Source organism: Callionymus lyra, chromosome 2 (assembly GCF_982586985.1).
Source record: "Callionymus lyra chromosome 2, fCalLyr1.hap1.1, whole genome shotgun sequence".
Classification (NCBI taxonomy): Eukaryota; Metazoa; Chordata; class Actinopteri; order Syngnathiformes; family Callionymidae; genus Callionymus; species Callionymus lyra.
Window position 1 is genome coordinate 5,074,943 of NC_141819.1, and position 22,195 is coordinate 5,097,137.

Consider the following 22,195-nt stretch of genomic DNA (forward strand, 5'->3'; position numbering starts at 1 on the left):
TTTGAAGAATAAAACCAATAAGAATCATTTTTATCAAAATTATATGTAAGATTTAAGTTCTAATGGAGATGTATGTGGGTTTTAAAATGAACGTTCTAGTTTACTTTTGATCAGAACCTTCAACACAACAAGAGTTTATTTACAGTCTGATTTCATCTCTTCTTCTCAGAGTGGACCATCACAACTCAGAGCTTCTCATTGGTCAGCAACATCCCTCACAACTGGAAATCAAACGGCTGGTATGTTCATAAACTAGAGGAGGTCCTCATCCTAGAGGTTCCTTCTGTTCATCATCCTTCAGCTGAATCCAAGTTAAAGCTTCTGGTCTTTGTGGTTCTTGAGATGATCCACTATCACTCTGACTTTCTTCTCTGTGATTCTGTTCCAGTCACTGGAGAGAAACTTCTACAACTATATGCAGAAGGAGCTGAAGAGAGTCTGGAGGTTTGTGAGTCCAGAGACTCCACAGACTGAGGAGGAAGATGAGAAGTGGAGAAGCATCAGAGAAGAATTCCTGAAGATCACAGTTCATCTCCTGAAGGACATGGAGGAGGAGGATCTGGCCGAGCGTCTGTGGAGCAGTAAGAACATGTGAACAAACATGATGAAGATGAAGAACACTTGCATCAAATCTGAAGATTTTACTCCATTTTCACCTTCTACAATCTTCTGACTCGTGTGACTTATGTCTTCATTCAGGAAGTCTTGCTTCAGAGTGTGGAGGACGACTGAAGAGGAGCCTGAAGAAGAAGTTCCACAGTGTGTCTGAGGGGGTCGCTAAAGCAGAGAACTCTGCTCCTCTGAATGAGGTCTTCACTGAGCTCTACATCACTGAGGGGGGCACAGACCAGGTCAACCAGGAGCACGAGGTCCGACAGATCGAAGCAGCCACCAGGAACCAGACCAGACCAGAAACCACCATCAGACAAGAAGACCTCTTTAAAGCCTCACCTGAACGACCAATCAGAACACTGCTGACGAAGGGTGTAGCTGGCATTGGGAAGACCCTCCTGACACAGAAGGTCACTCTGGACTGGGCTGACGACAAAGCCCACCAGAACTTCCAGCTCATCTTTCCTTTCACCTTCAGAGAGCTGAACCTGCTGAAAGAGAAGAAGTTGAGTTTGATGGAACTTGTTCATCGTTTCTTTCCTGAAACCAGAGAATCCAGACTCAGCAGCTTTGAAGGACTCCAGGTTCTGTTCATCTTTGATGGTCTGGACGAGTGTCGACTCCCTCTGGACTTCCTCAACAATCGGGTCCTGATAGAAGCTACAGAGTCCACCTCAGTAGACGTCCTGCTGACAAACCTCATCAGGGGGGATCTTCTTCCCTCAGCTCGTCTCTGGATCACCACACGACCTGCAGCAGCCAATCAGATCCCTCCTGAGTGTGTGGACATGGTGACAGAGGTCAGAGGGTTCAATGACCTCCAGAAGGAGGAGTACTTCAGGAAGAGGTTCAGAGATGAGGAGCAGACCAGCAGCATCATGTCTCACATCAGGAGGTCACGAAGCATCTACATCATGTGTCACATCCCGGTCTTCTGCTGGATCACTGCCACAGTTCTGGACATGTTGAAGAGCACAGAGACAGGACAGCTGCCCAACACCCTGACTGAGATGTTCATCTACTTCCTGGTGGTTCAGATCAAAGTCAAGCAGCTGAAGTTCGACGGAGGATCTGGGACTGACACAGTTTTGGATCCTGAGAGCAAGAAGGTGATGGAGTCTCTGGGAAAACTGGCTTTTGAGCATCTGCAGAGAGGAAACTTGATCTTCTATAAGTCAGACCTCACAGAGTGTGACATCAACATCTCAGCAGCTTCAGTTTACTCAGGAGTGTTCACTCAGATCTTCAGAGAGGAGATAGGACTGTACCAGGACATGGTGTTCTGCTTCATCCACCTGAGTGTTCAGGAGTTTCTGGCTGCTCTTCACGTCCACCAGACCTTCATCAACTCTGGAGTCAACCTTATGGAATCAAAACTAACATCCAAACTGACAGAAATCGACAAAAGTCAAACAGAAAGGTTCTACCAGACAGCAATAGATGAAACTCTAAAAAGTCCAAATGGACATCTGGACTTGTTCCTGCGCTTCCTTCTGGGTCTTTCTCTGCAGACCAGCCAGAGTCTCCTTCCAGGTTTGTTGACACAGACAGGAAGTAGCTCCTGGACCAATCACAACACAGCAGAGCTCATCAAGAAGAATATCAGTAAGAAGAATGTGTCTCCAGAGAGAATCATCAACCTGTTCCACTGTCTGAATGAAGTGAAGGACACTTCTCTGGTGGAGGAGGTCCAACAGCAGATGAGATCAGGACGTCTCTCTGATCAAATGTCTTCTGCTCAATGGTCGGCCCTGGCCTTCATCTTACTGTCCTCAGAGGAAGATCTGGACGAGTTTGACCTGAAGAAATACTCTGCTTCAGAGAAGGTTCTTGAGAGGCTTCTGCCGATGGTTCAAGCTGCAAACAAAGTTCTGTAAGTTGTTCAAACATTTCTGATGATATGAACTAAACATGAATGTTTGATTTACTCTTTGATGATTGTTGTGTTTGTCATCGTGTTTAACAAACTGATCCTAATTTAGACAAACCTTCCTCAAATATTCATACAATATGTGATTTTATGATGTAACTAGTTCAGTCTTGTCAAATAGAGAATTGAAAAGTAAAGATGTTACGTAGTTTATAAAAATATCATCTTAATAAATCATTGTAATGATAAACAAACAAGCGTCAACTTTAAATGAAAATGAATAATAATCAAAAGAACATATTTAAAACATGTGGCCTCATTAATTATACTGCGTATACACAAATGAATGTGTACGCAACATTTATTTATAGAACATAAACTTAAGTTAGCATGTGTGACCTTCACAGCAGCTCTGAGCCTGATTTCTACAAAATCTTCATGTTAAATTCACATGAAGTTTCTTGAATGAAACAAAACCATGAAGGTTACATCAATAAAAATGCAGCTTTATTTAACTTTACTGTTTCATACAAAAGGTCAACTCTTGTCTTTTTCTCAGGAAATGTATTCTATAAAAATAAATAATAAAATCAAAGGGGTTCATCTTCATAGTCCTCTTTGTCCGACTGCATGTATTTAATTTAAAATATTCATATCAGGTATTACTTTAAGATTCTTTTTAAGCAAAATAAGTTCATAAATGTCACTTCCTGTTGGAGCAGTTGAATCTATTTTCAGCTCATGAACTGAATATTGAAAAACATTTGCTTTGTTTCTTATGCAAGTAGATCAGTGTCATCAGAGAATTGAAGGATTGAATTTAACATTTAATTTTATTAAAATGTTGTATTTTTTTAACCATAGAAATATTTTCTGAATCATTTTATTAAATAATTTGAATATATATTATATATTGGACTTTAAACACTTTCACATTTGTATATTAAATTAAAAAAGCCACTTGTTAAAAATATTGAATCTTGAATTTTTTTCATTTTATTTATTACTAAAATAACAATATTAAACTATAAATAAACTCTTTCAATTCTTGTCAAATAGAAAATTGAAAAAGTCACTTGTTGATGAAACTCGTCTCTTTCACAGGCTGAGAGACTGTCGGCTGTCAAAGAGAAGTTGTTCACTTCTGTCCTCAGTCCTCAGCTCTCCGTCCTCTAGTCTGACTCTACTGGACCTGAGTTACAACGACCTGCAGGATCCAGGAGTGGAGCTGCTGTCTGCTGGACTGAAGAGTCCACACTGTCACCTGGAGACTCTCAGGTCAGAACATCATCTTCTCTTGGTTCTGATAAGTTTCTAAAAGTGTTTCTCCTTCATTTCAGTCTGTCATGGTGTCAGATCTCAGAGAGAGGTTGTTCTTCTCTGGCCTCAGCTCTGACATTGAACCCATCCCACCTGAGAGAACTGGACCTGAGCTTCAATCATCCAGGAGGACCAGGACTGGAGCTGCTGTCTGCTGGACTGAAGAGTCCAGACTGGAGACTGGAGACTCTCAGGTATGAACAGAGCAGCAGAACTCACTGACTGAACTCCAAAGATCTTCAGACTGAACATTTGATGCTCAGACTCTTCATCTGAACTGAGCACACAAATCCAAACTCTGAGTTCCTCCATGTTCTCCTGCTGGACACCAGTGGAAGCATGAAGGAGACAGTTGAGACTGAGCAGCCTGTTTATAGATCCATCTTTGTTGTCATCAACAGTCATGACTGAGTCGTCCACTGAGAATGAAACAATATTCATGAAACATCTGAATCAAATGAATCTGATCTTCTGACTCTTTCTTCCTCCAGGCTGGATGACTGTAGACCAGAGATGTTAAAAATGCATCCATGAATGGTAAGTTTGATTCCATTGATTGACTTCAACATCAAAGCTCATCTGCTGACACAGCAGTTGAAGGTCTTTGTGGACATGGACTTGATGAAGAAGATTCCAGAACAAACGTGCAGATGTTAAAGACTCACAGTTACAGTATCAAGTGAAGCTCTGATTCCAAATCTTCAAGTCCTTCAGCTCAAAACTCTTCAGGAGCTTCAACATCAACATTGTTTCAGTTTGACTGTCAGTGGAGAACAAAGAAATATTTCTGTCAAATATTTGAAATCAGACGTGAGTTTGATCATCAACTCACAATGTTGAGTCACTTTAAACATCATTTCACACATGAATCACTTCATATTGAATCATGTGTTCACTTGAACATCTTCATCACAACTAGACTAGACTCATGTTAGCTACATGCTAGTTTAGCTGCTGACTTCATCTTCAAATCTGACATTCAAGATGATTCTGGGATGTTTCAGTCACATGGTTCTTCTCTCAAGTTCTCAGAAGAATGTTGACAGAACATTGACTCGTCTCAGTTTGGATCAGTATATGATCGTCAAGACAACGTTCTTCCACCATCATCACCTCATGTCTCTTCTTCTCTCAGTCTTCACTCTCACTGGACTCACACACAGCAGCGCCTCCTACTGTCCAACGACAACAGGAACTTGATGGAGGATCAGGATTATCTGGATCATTCTGACAGATTTGAAAAGCTGCGACTGAGGAGTGACTACCACAGTGACTCTCAGAAGAAACAGAGGGAAATAACTTGAAGAGAATTACAGATCAAGCAAGAAGATGAATGTTAAGATTTTCCTTCCAGACTGTTTGATCAACTTCAAATGACTTCAATACATGATTATATTTTTACAGCTCGACTCATTCTTGAAACATCCTGACCTGAAGAGGAACAATCTATTCAAATATACAACTAATGCTTCATTGTTTTGCTGCTCATGTGATTATATATTTTTAATAGTTGTTTTCTGAAGACGTTCCATGACAACAGTTTCCACATTGAACTGATCCTGATGCAAAGAAAGTTGTGGATTCCTGCAGTAAAGTCTTGAAATCACTTTTTAGATCCTGATTTTAAAAGTAAAGCATGGAAACTCATCATTTAGATGTTAAAGTACATTTATAAACTACAATATTTTTTCCACAAGTGTCGGTTTATAAAAGAGGAAGCCACAAGAATGTTGTTTTACTTGTCTTGTCCACTAGAGGGTAGTCACGCTTTTGCTATGAAGCAGTGAATCAAAGAGAAACGTTTGAGACCAAAGAAGGAAAATCTCTCAACAAAACTAATAAACATCATGTATATAAACAAAGTAATTGTACTTTTGCTAACCTGAACTCTAGAATTCAAGGGTGAGATAATTCCATATCGGCAGCTGAAGAAAGCCTAAACAATTAGTAAAAATGAACATTTAAATAAAGTTTGAACATTCTGTTCACTCACTCTCTTCACTTTGATGTTCCCTGATCTTGTTTTCAAATAAATCCACTGGTTTGGTCACTTTACTTTTGTTCATCTTCTGTCCAAAATAATTCACACACACACACCTACACATGCACGCACACACTCTCTATATCTATTCCCATTAGTGGCCACTTGATGGCGCTAGTGTAGCTATTTCATTGTGACTATTTTCTACCTTTAGTAACGTGATAATAATGAGGATTATTCTGAACAACACCCCATTTAATGACTATTTATAGGAAATAAAGAAGTAAATGACTTTGATGATAACTAGCTTCTCTCTATAGACTACATATTAGTTGACAAGAGTAATTTATGAGAAATTAATATTTATAACAAGTTAAGTATAACAAAGTTTCTTTTGTAACAAAAAAAGATGAAAGATGTAAAACATGTTTAGAGCGCATAGCCCCACCTGATTACTTCCCTCTGCCATCTGGAATGAAGTAATACCAGGCGACTCCAAGCCGAATAATGTTCTGTCAGAACCGAATGAACGTCGGGGTGTCCCTCGGCCCGCCACGTGACTGTCCCGGGACGGGCCTATAACGAAAGGACGTCACATGAGCCGCATCTCTATCTCTTGAATCAACAGAGCATGTACTCGAGCTGGATTCACTAGAACTCCCCACTCTCGTACATATAATCTAGCTCTGACGTCAATACTTTGATTGTAGATGTGTGCTTGTATAAAAACTGAGTTCAGTTTTGTTGTTTAAAGTCAAGCATGAAGTCTGCGCACAGACACCGGTCACTGCCGTCCCAGGTGTTATACTTCGATTTGTGGAGGAAAGGAACAATCCAGAGTATGTTCGGGTTGTCTATTTACCACTTCCAAGCAAAAGAAATACAAGCTTCCCTTCACGATCGACCAGGTGTCCTTGCGACTCAACAAATTGACAGTCCAGAACAGAATATCGCCGAGCTACGGGAAGCTTGCGCTATTTACATCCATCCGTTCTTTCAAGTTCTGATTCCCGGTGTCCCGCTGGGAGAGCTTGCCTGTTGTCTCCTGTAATCTAATAATTCAAATGTTCCCAGGCGGAGGTCACACTCGCTATGCGTTGGTTCCTGTCTTCACTTCCAACCTGGGGTCAGTTTGTCCTTGACCTTTTGTGCACATCTTCAGGTGTGGTTGCCAGGCAGGTGTGGTATTCTACCAGTGATTTGACTCTAACCTGAGTTGAGCTGGTCTCCACTCAGTAATCAGTATGCATGAGTATATTTTATTATTGTCTTACTTTATATTTGATTATCCTTTTAGCATTCATTTAAGTATGGCGTATATGTTTATAACAATTTTAATCTAACAACTCCACAATTTTTTTAATTAGTGGTTGTTCCACAGCAACATTTAATCAATTACCTCTTTTATCAAATATTCATCATCTTACAAACAACACATCATTATCATGCACCTGCACACGCTATATGTATGACCGAAACTATAATAGTCTGCCTGCAATATGATTTTTTTTATTGTGCGACATAAGACTCAGGCCCCATTCTGAAGTAGTCATTCATCTTTCCCTCGTTGTGCTCAGTCGTCCAGTCCATCCTCGTCATCTTCAGTCGTTCTGACTGTTCCTCCTCAGTGGGTCCGACTGTTCCTCCTCGTATTCCAGTTGGTCCTCTTCGTCCATGTCCCAAGCCCAGTCCATCTTCTTCAACCTACACACAAATAACCTTCATTCAGGAGTAGCTCTGACCATGAATATTTTATTAAGGTAAAAAGAAATGGGGATTTTCCCCATGTATTGATCCGTGTGTGTTTCTTCGGATAGAGGAATGTGTTTGATGAAACTTATCTTTTGTGTACGTCTGTCTACTCATCCAGGTCAGGACATTCCCTTAACTTGATTTTTTTATATCCTCTGGTGTCGGTTATCGGGGCATCCCCCATTCTTACAACAGGACATGGTACCAAGAATCCCCAAATGATGAACATCATTGTCACCAATCCTGTCCACTGTTCATTCATTCCATTCATACATCAACCTCCCCTAGAGGACACATAAGATCGTGTTTATGTTACCTGTCCTTTGGGCTACTGTTGTCTGGGCATCTCATAGATCACCCTGATATTTTTATTTTTTATCAGTCCAATGGACTTTACCAACACCAACGCAATGAACACACTCTTTGTGCTCACCTCGTCAAGCCTGAATACTTATGTTATAATATCCTAAATTATTTCTTAAAAAACTTTTGAAATGAAAATCACAAGCAAAAACCTTTTTTAACCGAATAGAAGTTTAAAGGCCTTGAGACACAGCACCTATTATCGGGCGTCTGGCGCCGTCGGGCAGTCCTGTGTAGTCAATGCCCCGAGTCCCTTTGGTGTGTATTCCCCAGTCGGGAGTCGGCGTCCTCGTCGGACGAAGAGAGAGGCGGGTGCAAGCGTTCAGTCTGGAGGCGGGAGTCTGGCTCAATGGTCAATCCTATTGGTTGAGTGCTAGGTTTAGCTAGCGAATCAGCGCAGGACAATGAAGCGGTGTCCCGCTGGAACAGTTGCCTGTTGTCTCATTTAATCTAATAATTCAAATGTTCACGGGCGGAGCTCACACTCATGGGCGTTGGTTCCGGTCTTCACTTCCAACCTGGGGTCTCACTGGCTCCGTTGGTCCTTTTGTGCACATCTTCAGGTGTGGTTGCTAGACAGACACAAATGTTTATTCTACCGGTGATTTGACTCTAACCTGAGTTGAGCTGGTCTCAGTAATCAGTTTGCATGAATGTTGATTGTGTGCAGGAACAAAAGTTCTTAGCATCAAGCAGAGTATACTTTATTATTCTCTTACTTTATATTTGATCATCTTTTAGCATTAATTTATATGCGTATATGTTTATAAGAATTTTAATAGTTAGAAACATTCTAAAAAACACATAACATACATTATTTAAGACTCAAAGAAACAAACTTTAATATTTTCTTTGAGACAAGTTTATATTTCTTACATTTACCTTTAAATGATGAGATAAAAGATGTTGAATTATTTACGACAGTTGATGCAATATTTGACCTCTGACTCGTATTCTTACGAGGTCCACCTGGTATTGAAACCTCGACATAAAAGATTGTTCAAAAAAAGAATCTGTATTTTAAGCTTGTTATTCTTCTTCTATTTATTCTTCTTCTTTTCACGATACAATTGTTCCATTTTAAGATCAATTCTAACAGAAAGGAAATGACATCACACATAGTACAAATCTTTATTTTTCATCTTAGGTAACGTCCACTTCAAGATAGTTCTGTGAAGAAACAAATCATTTCTATTTCAAACAAAGACTTGCTAACAAGTAACAAATGAATGTTCACTGCCTTTGTCTTCCTCAGATTTTCTTCAGAGAAATCCACACAGAATTAAGTTTTTATCTCACAGAGCCGAAAAATATGAAGCAAGTTTTGATAATCGCTACTATTTCAGTCGAGCCACAAAAGAACCGAAATTCAGTAGCAAACCTATAATTCTAAAGAACAGATTACTGTGAAAAATAATCCCCCTGAACTGAACTTTAACCTCACAGAGCTACATGTGTCTGAAGTGAACTTTAACCTCACAGAGCTACATGTGTCTGAAGTGAACTTTAACCTCACAGAGTTACATGTGTCTGAAGTGAACTTTAACCTCAGAGCTACATGTGTCTGAAGTGAACTTTAACCTCACAGAGCTACATGTGTCTGAAGTGAACTTTAACCTCACAGAGTTACATGTGTCTGAAGTGAACTTTAACCTCACAGAGCTACATGTGTCTGAAGTGAACTTTAACCTCAGAGCTACATGTGTCTGAAGTGAACTTTAACCTCACAGAGCTACATGTGTCTGAAGTGAACTTTAACCTCACAGAGCTACATGTGTCTGAAGTGAACTTTAACCTCACAGAGCTACATGTGTCTGAAGTGAACTTTAACCTCACAGAGCTACATGTGTCTGAAGTGAACTTTAACCTCACAGAGTTACATGTGTCTGAAGTGAACTTTAACCTCAGAGCTACATGTGTCTGAAGTGAACTTTAACCTCACAGAGCTACATGTGTCTGAAGTGAACTTTAACCTCACAGAGCTACATGTGTCTGAAGTGAACTTTAACCTCACAGAGCTACATGTGTCTGAAGTGAACTTTAACCTCACAGAGCTACATGTGTCTGAAGTGAACTTTAACCTCACAGAGCTACACAGAGTGTCTGAAGTGATCTTTCCAAACCTTGACGTCCATGAAGAGATACAATCACCTGTGAGGACGATCATCAGTTTCTTCTCCTCTGTTGCTGATGTGTCAGAGCCCAGTGTGGGGCTGTAGCAGAGACGAAGATCTGTAACTGTGAGAACAAATATATTTCAACCTTACACACTAATGTACGAGCTGAGCAGGTTCGTTCTCTTTTTTGAACACACACAGTTACTCAGCAGAATGTTGCTTCAAACACACTTTATGAATCGTAGAAGTGAAAATAGTCGAAGCCACACCTTGAATAATCCCTGTGCACGTGCAGCGACTGAGTGTCCAGCAGCAAACCACACCAGGGGAAGAGACAGAGACGGGGCAGGGCGTCAATGGTAGGATGGGGACCTGGTGACGTTTGGAAGTTGGTCACCATGTTCTGGTGGTCGACGACAAGTCCGTACTCCTGCACCCCGGAGAGCAAAGTCCTGGTGAAAAAGATGAGAAGTTTATATTTGGCTCAAATGGTTGATGTAAAAAGTCAAACTCACGTTAGAAAAGACTCTGCTCGACATTTGTCTGTTGTAATCAACAGGAAATCATCGACCAGCCTCATCAAACATCTGCAGACACAGAAAGAAAGGTTGTTATACGGAACTGGCTCCCCCTGCTGGCGACACGACACAATGACATCTGTCAACTTCACGACAAACGGACACTTTGTCTTTAGGAAGATCTTGAAACAGCGTGTTCTCCATGTGACCATAGTAGAGGCAGCGGAGCAGACTAGACACCACAGAGCCTCGAGGAATACCTTGACCTTGACGGTACATTCTGGAGGACAAAGAAGATCTGATCTTAGGTTGTAAAGTAAAGATGAGAAAATCAAGCCAGAAAACATGGAGGCTACAAACATCCCCTCAGAACACGTCAGTGATTCTTGACCAAGCATTTATTAAAATAATGAGTATTATTTAAGGTTAAAATTCAACATCTGTCCAACAATGACAAGAACATTCTTCTGTCCACGTCTGCTTCTCTCACATCCGTCGATACTGAATCTGTCTGAGCAGAAAGAAAAGTTAAAAATGAACACTAACCTCCTCCTGTACTCAACGATGGTCCCAGACAACAACCCAGTGAAGAAGTCCAGCTGCTCTTTCACACAATCGTCTGTGGAGAAATGCTGGAAGAAATAAAGATGAAGTGACGAACACAGACTTATTGTATAGTTTCCAGATAGGTGCAGCGTAACAGCCGGAGAAAATGAAAACTACGATGAAGAAAATACTTTCAAGGTCATTCTTACCTTCTCTACCAGAACAGTGTGATGAGCTTTCTTGCTTTTCTGCAGCGACGCAACAAAGTTCTTCATGTTGGCTGTTCCTGCAGCTCCGTGGATGATAGTCGCCTGTTTCCACAACACAAATGAGTCGCTTCAGATACACAACGACACAACACGAAAATAAAAAGAACATTTAATGTTTATTTAATGTAGTTCTGACTTCATTGTGTTTCTGTGATCAGTAAACTCACCTCTCGCACAAAAGTCTTACGAAGACCTTCTTCCGAGTCGGCCCAGATTTTGGCAAAAGTTCGTACGTTGAAAACCATGTCCTCGACTGATGAAAGCACTTGACCTATGACCTCTTGAAGCTTCTCGTGAGGGTCGTGACCTCCACTAACAACCGCCTTGTTCAGGTGAAAACACAAACAGAGTTAAAGGTTAAAAAATAATCTAATGTTGAAGCTTTTTTTCTCTTTTGTGCTCATTTTCAAATCCATAAATATTTGGTTATAAATGTCATGTAAAAACATCTTAAACACGCCTTGTTTTAATAGACAAACATCACTAAAATCAATAATGTTATATTGATTATAATCATGTTATATTTACACACAGGAAATAGTCAGAATGTTTGTCCCTCGTTACAAACAAATTAATAATTTCTCTCAAATGTAACATCATGAATAGTGTTGGGCGACTTACTTTAAAATAGTAACTTAGTTACAATTACTAGTTACTTCTTTCAAAAACAACCCAGTTTCTTTACTTTTTAATAGGGAAAGTTTTTGTAAGAGAGAAACATTTGTACAAGTGTACGGGTCAGTGTAAGTTTGGATGCTGTGATTAAACAAATCACACAAAAAGGTAAGAACAATAAAAGAAAAAAACAAATAGAAATAAAAGATTAAATGCACTGATAGTCCTTTTTGTGGCAGATGCAGATGTTCAACTCACGTATCCATTCTTCATTCACTTTTAAAGTAATAACATAGAGTTCTAACTTTCTATCATGTATGGATATAAAAAGCATCTCGTAAAAAATAGAAGTAAAAAGACGCTTTTGTTACAGCAAACCTTTACTCCCAACACTGATGATATATATATACTTAGTAACTATGGGCTTATTTTTGTCTCATAATTATGTGTACATGCACAGAGGGTGATCTGAAAATATTTAATGGTTGTACGAGCGATTTAATATTTCTAAATTGTATTTTGGCATTTACAAATACATTTTTACTTTTATATACTGTATATCATTTTAAAAAAAAATGTAAATGGTAAAACTTGAAATTCTGTGTGTGAAATTACATTCACATGTCAGATGCAATAACAAAGACTCATTTACAAGTCTTGCAAATGAAAATGATATATTTAGAAATAAAAATGTATTTTTAAATACCAAAAATACAAGTTAATAAGCGGATATCTACCAATGATCTCTTTAAATAATGTTTTAAGTCAATGTCTCCAGGTGTAGCAAAGATACCTTAACAAAGTAAAAGGGTTCGGCTCTGTTGTCCTTCAATGGCAGGAAGGAGGACAGAACTCGGTGAATGTCGCTCTTTCCCCAAACTGTGGAGCCGAGGAGAGACGGAGACTCTCGCACGAGGGCGAGCAAGACTGCATGTAAGTCGTGAAGATCCTGTGAAACTGGACATGAAGGATGAGACCAACAATAAACATCACATCCATGTGTGCAAGTGAGGATCAACAAGAGGTGAAACACATTTGTACCTGTGTTTTGACCTTCACCCCCATGACCCCAGTGATCGCTCTCATTCCACCCGTCTCTGGAACGAAGCGAAGGCGGGAGACGACGCTTGTACTGGGGAGGGACGCGACCTCGTCTGCACTCAACTCTTCCAGCTGGCATTTAGAAACGTGATTTCTAAAAGTCGCACAAACACATGAGACTTAGAGTTGTTGAGTGGAGAACGTTATAAAAGACTTCAGGCTGAAGAAAAAGGAAGCAAAAGAAGAAGAGGAAAAATAACCCACAGACATGTTCAACATTTTAAGAAGCATCTGTCTCGCCTGCAGTTAAATCAAAACTCTGCAGCGAGAATTCTGAGCCGCTCTAGTAGAAGAACTCACATTTCTCTGATTCTTAAAACTCTTCATTGGCTGCCAGTTTCTTTCAGGATCATTTTAAAATGCTTCCTCCTCGAGGTATTTTTACGTTTCCATGAGCAGCAAGTGAACTTCACATAGTTCTCACACACAGTTTAAAACCTTTACACAGCAGACATGTTTGTTGTCGTTTGTTCCCGTGCACCTGTGCAGAGCCTGTGCAGGTGGGAAGAGGTAAAGTATGAGCCGCCAGTCATTTATTTTGATCTGAAACAAACCCCAGTTCCCAGATATCTGCTGATTATGATCAGTGGTCGATTGATTGAACACAATGAGCACAGACTCAAGACTTCAAGCCTTTAAATCTTGAGATAATTGAATGACTTTCATGTCGGTCCTCGTGTACAGGACACTGTAGTTGTGACGTCATCAGCAATGTTCCTTCACTTGTGTTCACCTGAAAGCCAAGTTCTGTAATTCAGCCCAGACATCGTAGCGATAGAACTTGAGAGTTTTCTTCCGTCCGACTCTCTCAGTGGCGTAGAAGCAGGATCTGACCAAGCCAGTCACGTAACAGCCAAGAAGCCAGGCCAGGAAGTGACCCAGCAGGCGTGTGCGATATGCCAGCTCACTGGGGGGAATCCTTCCTGTCCAGGAAGAGTGAAGACAGCATGAGAGCTGGTAGGACGACCATCAGGGGCCTCATGTACTTACACTAAAAATGTACACACTGAGAAGTTCACATCAGAGACGCATCAACAATGTTTGTTGTTACATGTCTGGATATTAAAGTATTCACACACATGTTTCTCTTTCTACACACTGATGATTCTTGTTCATTTACGACAACATGATGAGTTTTATACACGAGTGTTCATCAGTTATTTTAGACAATTTAGAAAAATTGGTCAGAAAATATAGGCTTGTTTTGATAACATATTAAAATGATCCACCAGAAGCTGAACAGGTTTGAATTGAAGCTCAGCAAGAGCAGGTTTTCCTCATGTGATCTGAGCATCTCCTTGAAAAACACACTTTCAGTATCACATGATGACTATATGTATGTAAACAGGAAACACTTTTATTCCATAAACGTAATATAAATACACATGTGTTGCACTCGTCTCACTATAAAACTATAAATCCAACAGTTCATAAAGCAAATATAAACTCAAAGGATGTTTGTCATAGTTTCAGTATCTGAGGTGTTTGACAAGACAACACACACCATCTATGAGCCCCTGGAAAGAGACGCAAATAATAATAAATGGACGACACAAGCGCTGAACATGACATGAGACTGTTAACGTTCTTGAAGTGAACAGAAATACATATTTGAAGCTGAATAAGGAGAAATGACAGCTTGGAGTGAAGGAACTGACATTTGTGGGAGACATCCTGAGCAGTGAAGGCATCAGAGCGGATCCCAGAAGAATCAACAATAGAGAATATGACGAGTTCAAAATGTAAGAAAGAGCTTTAATGGCAGGATTAACTACATGAGACAATTATTAACTAATCGCTCAGAAACAAAGTAAAACAAATGACTGAAAAGAAAAGTGAATATTGAAGTATGATGACAGGAAACATGTTTATTCGTTAAAAAAGAAACAGACAGAAGATGTAATGTAAACAGCAAATGTTTGTCTGATATCAATGATGGACAGATATGTTGTTTGTGACTCTGGACAGTAGGGGGCGATGAGAGAAACAGAAAGAACGTGTTTAGATGTATGGAATACCAGAAATACACATTTATGCATGTATTTATCTCACAATAGTCATTTAATAGTCTTTTCCCCTGGATGTGGTTATTTACAAACACTTTATTATTCACTAATTGTGTCACTCATGGTATTCCATAGAATAGAGAATTAGGAAATACTCTTTATTTATCTGTTTTACAGTATTTAAAATATTTTCTAACTTGTATTCCCGTTAATGTCTCTACATCCAAACATATTATATTACCTAATAATGACACACCTGGGGTGTATTTGACTATGATGGAAAGAAGCATTCTGGAAAATAACTGAAATACAGCATGAAGAAATAGATTAGAGTCTATCCCAGAGTTTAGGGGCGAGAGGCGGGGACATCCTGGACAGGAGGCCAGTCTGTCTCAGGGAACACAAAGACACATACGGACTTATTTTCCCCAAGTTCTCAATCAACCTCTGTATGTTTTTGGACTGTGGGAGGAAACCGGAGTGTCCGGAGTAAACCCACACAACACGAGGAGAACATACACACTCCACACATGAAGGTCATCCTCCCGACCTGGAAGCGAACCGACAACCTGGTGAAAGAGTTTCAGGTAGTTTGCTTTTTTTAAATATAATATACACGTATTTGGATATTGATTTAGACATTTACAGTGGAGAGAACAAGTATTTGATACATTTTTGAAGTTTTCTCTCTTACAAAGCATGTAGAGTCTGTCATTTGTATCAAAGGTTCAACTTTGAAGGACAGAATCTAAAACTAAAATGCAGAAAATCACAGTTGATGATTTTTAAATCATTAATTTCCATTGTATTGCATGACATTAGTATTTGATGGTCCATCAACCAGTAAGAATTTAGGCTCAGACCTGTTAGTTCTTCTTTCAGAAGCTGTTCTCCACTCATTACCTGCTTTAACTGCACCTGTTTGAACTCATCACCTGTAGAAAAGACACCTGTCCACACACTCCAACCTCTCCACAATGGCCAAGACCAGAGAGCTGTGCAAGGACATCAGGGATCCAACTGTAGACCTGCACAAGGCTGGGATGGACTACAGGACAATAGACCAGCAGCTCGGTGAGAAGAACAACTGTTGGTGCAATTATCAGAAAATGGAAGAAGTTCAAGACGACGGTCGATCTCCCTCGGTCTGGAAGCTCCATGCAAGATCTCTCCTCGTGGGGCATCAAGGATCATGAGGACAGTGAGGGATGAGCCCAGAACTACATGGCAGGACCTGGTCAGTGACCTGAGTAGAGCTGGGACCACAGTCTCAAAGAAAACCATCAGTAACACACTCCGCCGTCATGGATTAAAATCCTGCAGTGCATGACAACGACACCAAACACACAGCCAGGGCGACGAAGGAGTGGCTCCGTAGGAAGCATCTCAAGGTCCTGGAGTGGCCTAGCCAGTCTCCAGACCTGAATCCTATTGAACATCTTTGGAGAGAGCTGAAAGCCTGTGTTGCCCAGAGACAGCCCTGAAACCTGAAGGCTCTGGAGAAGGTCTGTATGGAGGAGTGGTGCAAACCTGCTGAAGAACTACAGAAACCATCTGATCTCTGTAATTGCAAACAAAGGTTTCTGTAGCAAATATTGAGTTCTGTTCGTCTGATGTATCAAATACTTATGTCATGCAATTAAATGGAAATGAATTGTTTAAAAATCATCAACTTTGATTTTTCTGCATTTTTGTTCTAGATTCTGTCCTCACAGTTGAAGAGTAACTTTGATACAAATGACTGACTCTACATGCTTTAAGTGAGAAAACTTCAAAAACCAGGGGTGTATCAAATACTTGTTCTCTCCACTGTATGTGTGTATTTATTTCACATTAGTCATTTAAAGGTATTTTCCCCTGAATGTCACAATTTCCAAAATATGGATTTAGTGATGAACACAGACTATAATTTCTCTACCAGAAAAGCGTGATGATCTTTCTTGCTTTTCTTGAACTGCACCAGACCAATGTCCTTATGTCTGAACTGACTTTAGGTCCAATTACATTCATCTCCTCAGCAGTCTTCCTCAGTCCTCAAGATCAATCCTCAAAACTAAGGAATGAGGTTCATCTGAGGACTTAGAAATGGGACTCCCCTTAAAAGCAGATTCGTCATCATAGGTCGTCCATTACCGTCGACAGAATATGTTTTACAACAACAGAACCTGCAAGAATGGCTCCAGCAACAGTGTTGATGGTGGACTTTAGACATGTTTTTATCAGCTGCCAGACGCAGAGATGTTCCTCAGAGAAGAGTTTAGAAGTTGGTCAGTTCATCTGAGGAGTTCATGTTCATACTGTACAGAAATGAGAATCGAGGGGCGTGTTTGTCTGCGGCTCCTGGAATTGTGACTCATTTTATATCATATTTTTGCGAACTATAACCACAGAAAACAGCGACAAGACATCAACAGATTCTTCCAATTTATTTTTGAAACTTTTTTTCATCCACAATGTCATGGACTCGTCAGAAAACAGAAGCGTCGAGAGCAGGCGCAGCAAAGCCCCGGAGGCTAACATGAACGCCCGCTTAGCAGCCAACTTTTGCAGCCATGATGGACTCTCTAGAAGCAACATCTTCCTCAAAACTCTTCACTGGCTACTGTTCGCTCTGAGATCGCAGCAGTACAACGAGAAGTGAGCGAGTGCATTGAGCCGCTGAAAGAGAAGAAAACACCAGCAGACCCTCCTGGATCTACAACACGCTGCTAGGGATCATGGCGACGACCTCGGAGCTCCAGGCCTCCGTGAACACCTGACCGCAGGTGAAGCGACTGGAGGAGGAATAATATCCCACTGGTGGGACTGATGGACCGGGACAAACCATTCTTCTCTACCGGGGCAAACCATTCTTCATCTTCTCTACCGGGACAAACCATTCTTCATCTTCTCTACCGGGACAAACCATTCTTCATCTTCTCTACCGGGACAAACCATTCTTCATCTTCTCTACCGGGACAAACCATTCTTCATCTTCTCTACCAGGACAAACCATTCTTCATCTTCTCTACTGGGGCAAACCATTCTTCATCTTCTCTACCAGGACAAACCATTCTTCATCTTCTCTACTGGGGCAAACCATTCTTCATCTTCTCTACCGGGACAAACCATTTTTCATCTTCTCTACCAGGACAAACCATTCTTCATCTTCTCTACTGGGGCAAACCATTCTTCATCTTCTCTACCGGGGCAAACCATTCTTCATCTCCTCTACCGGGGCAAACCATTCTTCATCTCCTCTACCGGGGCAAACCATTCTTCATCTTCTCTACCGGGACAAACAAGCTTCTCTACCGGGACAAACCATTCTTCATCTTCTCTACCGGGGCAAACCATTCTTCGTCTTCTCTACTGGGGCAAACCATTCTTCATCTTCTCTACCGGGACAAACCATTTTTCATCTTCTTTACCGGGGCAAACCATTCTTCGTCTTCTCTACCGGGGCAAACCATTCTTCGTCTTCTCTACCGGGGCAAACCATTCTTCATCTTCTCTACCGGGGCAAACCATTCTTCATCTTCTCTACCGGGGCAAACCATTCTTCATCTTCTCTACCGGGGCAAACCATTCTTCATCTTCTCTACCGGGTTAAACCATTCTTCATCTTCTCTACCGGGACAACCCATACCGGGGCAAACCATTCTTCATCTTCTCTACCGGGGCAAACCATTCTTCATCTTCTCTACCAGGGCAAACCATTCTTCATCTTCTCTACCGGGGCAAACCATTCTTCATCTTCTCTACCGGGGGAAACCATTCTTCATCTTCTCTACCGGGGGAAACCATTCTTCATCTTCTCTACCGGGGCAAACCATTCTTCATCTTCTCTACCGGGGGAAACCATTCTTCATCTTCTCTACCGGGGCAAACCATTCTTCATTTTCTCTACCAGGGCAAACCATTCTTCATCTTCTCTACCGGGGCAAACCATTCTTCATCTTCTCTACCGGGACAAACCATTCTTCATCTTCTCTACCGGGGCAAACCATTCTTCATCTTCTCTACCGGGGCAAACCATTCTTCATCTTCTCTACGGGGGCAAACCACTCTTCATCTTCTCTACCGGGGCAAACCACTCTTCATCTTCTGTACCGGGGCAAACCATTCTTCATCTTCTCTACCGGGGCAAACCATTCTTCATTTTCTCTACCAGGGCAAACTATTCTTCATCTTCTCTACCGGGGCAAACCATTCTTCATCTTCTCTACCGGGACAAACCATTCTTCATCTTCTCTACCGGGGCAAACCATTCTTCATCTTCTCTACCGGGGCAAACCATTCTTCATCTTCTCTACGGGGGCAAACCACTCTTCATCTTCTCTACCGGGGCAAACCACTCTTCATCTTCTGTACCGGGGCAAACCATTCTTCATCTTCTCTACCGGGACAAACCATTCTTCATCTTCTCTACCGGGGCAAACCATTCTTCATCTCCTCTACCGTGGCAAACCATTCTTCGTCTTCTCTACCGGGGCAAACCATTCTTCGTCTTCTCTACCGGGGCAAACCATTCTTCATCTTCTCTACCGGGACAACCCATACCGGGGCAAACCATTCTTCATCTTCTCTACCGGGGCAAACCATTCTTCATCTTCTCTACCGGGGCAAACCATTCTTCATCTTCTCTACCGGGACAAACCATTCTTCATCTTCTCTACCGGGACAAACCATACCGGGGCAAACCATTCTTCATCTTCTCTACCGGGACAAACCATTCTTCATCTTCTCTACCGGGACAAACCATTCTTCGTCTCCTCTACCGGGGCAAACCATTCTTCATCTCCTCTACCGGGGCAAACCATTCTTCATCTTCTCTACCGGGGCAAACCATTCTTCATCTTCTCTACCGGGGCAAACCATTCTTCATCTTCTCTACCGGGGCAAACCATTCTTCTTCTTCTCTACCGGGGCAAACCATTCTTCATCTTCTCTACCGGGGCAAACCATTCTTCATCTTCTCTACCGGGGCAAACCACTCTTCATCTTCTCTACCGGGGCAAACCATTCTTCATCTTCTCTACCGGGGCAAACCATTCTTCATCTTCTCTACCGGGGCAAACCATTCTTCATCTTCTCTACCGGGACAAACCATACCGGGGCAAACCATTCTTCATCTTCTCTACCAGGACAAACCATTCTTCATCTTCTCTACCGGGGCAAACCATTCTTCATCTTCTCTACCGGGACAAACCATTCTTCATCTTCTCTACCGGGGCAAACCATTCTTCATCTTCTCTACCGGGGCAAACCATTCTTCATCTTCTCTACCGGGGCAAACCATTCTTCATCTTCTCTACCGGGACAAACCATACCGGGGCAAACCATTCTTCATCTTCTCTACCGGGGCAAACCATTCTTCATCTTCTCTACCGGGACAAACCATTCTTCATCTTCTCTACCGGGGCAAACCATTCTTCATCTTCTCCTCCGGGACAAACCCTTCTTCATCTTCTCTACTGGGACAAACCATACTTCATCTTCTCTACCGGGGCAAACCATTCTTCATCTTCTCTACCGGGGCAAACCATTCAGGGGCAAACCATTCTTCATCTTCTCTACCGGGACAAACCATTCTTCATCTTCTCTACCGAGGCAAACCATTCTTCATCTTCTCTACCGGGACAAACCATTCTTCATCTTCTCTACCGGGACAAACCATTCTTCATCTTCTCTACCGGGGCAAACCATTCTTCATCTTCGCGGACTATCCACCCGCGGTTGCTAGGAGACGAGCAGCATCACGGAGGTGAAGCTCTGCACTCTTGCATCAAGTTTGGTCTGTTCTTCAGGCGGTTCTCAGGATCACAAATATTCTGATTTGAATGTTGACAACAAGAAGTTCTCAGTGAGTTGTTGTCTATAAAGTTTTTGTGTTAAATATATCTTGTTTATATAGATTATCATTATCACATAAATATATATATACATGTATATTTATTTATTGTTGCGTCAAGTTTTGTTTGTTCAAGAGGTGTGAGACTAATATTTACTTGTGTTATTGTCACAATCCAGTTAGGAGCAGCAGTTTGTAGTGGAGGGTATGAAAGCTGCCAAGAGAGTGTGTTTGTTAGGGTTTGGGCGTGTCTCGTTTGGGGGTCACTTCTGCCAAGGAGGGTGGGTTTTGGGTTATGTTGTTTTAAGGGATTGTTTTTGTTCTGTGTTTGATATTCATGCCTGGTCCGCCATCAGTGCGCATCTTCACCACTTTGTGTGCTTATTTATCTTTATTATTTCCTGTCTTTCAAGCATTATGCATAACTTTCTTCAGACATAATGGCATCTAACAGGACAGTAGAAACTATGGGTGAGTTAAAATTTTGTAGTTGGAATTGCAAAGGCCTCCACAATCCCATCAAGCGCAGTAAGGTGCTACACCATCTTAAACATCTAGGAGCAAAAATTGTCTATTTACAAGAGACTCATCTTAAAAATTCAGACCAAAGAAAGCTGAAGTGCAGTTGGATTGGTCAGAATTATCATCTTCATTCCACGGCAAGTCCAGGGGAGTGACTCTTCTGTGGCACAAATCAGTCCCCTTTGAATGCACAAGAACAATCACGGATCCAAACGGGCGTTATCTTGTTGTTGTTGGGAAACTGTGCCACACTCCAGTCATGCTCATCAATGTATGGTCCAAACTGGGATGACGAGGGCTTCTTTAAATCCTTATTCTCTAATTTACCAGACATATCTTCGCACCTCCCTACATTTGGAGACTTTAATTGCTGGCTAGACCCAAAACTCGATCGCTCTTCTAGTCGAAGTTGTTTACCCTCACGGTCGGCCAAAACTATCCAAATGTTTAAGGAGCAATTTTCAGTAATTGACCCTTGGCGATATCAAAATCCCACCGCTAAAGCCTATTCATTCTTCTCAAATGTCCACCACACTTTCACACGTATAGATTATTTTCTTGTTGACAACCGATTTCTGCCTGAGATAAAATCCACCACATATGAAGCAATTGTTATTTCAGATCATGCTCCGGTCACTATGACAATACATGTTGTAGATATGAATAACAGCCGCACTCCATGATGTTTAACAACCGTCTTTTGTCAAATGACGACTTTGTTAAATCTATATCAAAACAAATTTCTTTCTTAGTGTCAACAAGACCCCGGC

At 41.3% G+C, this 22,195-nt stretch overlaps 2 protein-coding genes across 2 annotated transcripts in view; both read left to right on the plus strand.

Annotated features, from left to right (window-relative positions):
* LOC148085133 (uncharacterized) overlaps positions 1-22,195 on the plus strand; it is a 523,722-nt gene that overhangs the window by 65,733 nt on the left and 435,794 nt on the right. The window lies entirely within an intron of this gene.
* LOC148085134 (NLR family CARD domain-containing protein 3-like) lies at positions 706-5,857 on the plus strand. Its single transcript, XM_087783306.1, has 5 exons — positions 706-2,485; positions 3,587-3,760; positions 3,823-3,996; positions 4,294-4,339; positions 4,938-5,857. Exons 1-4 carry the CDS (start codon positions 1,128-1,130, stop codon positions 4,334-4,336), a joined length of 1,749 nt encoding a protein of 582 aa, XP_087639432.1. The 5' UTR covers positions 706-1,127; the 3' UTR covers positions 4,337-4,339; positions 4,938-5,857.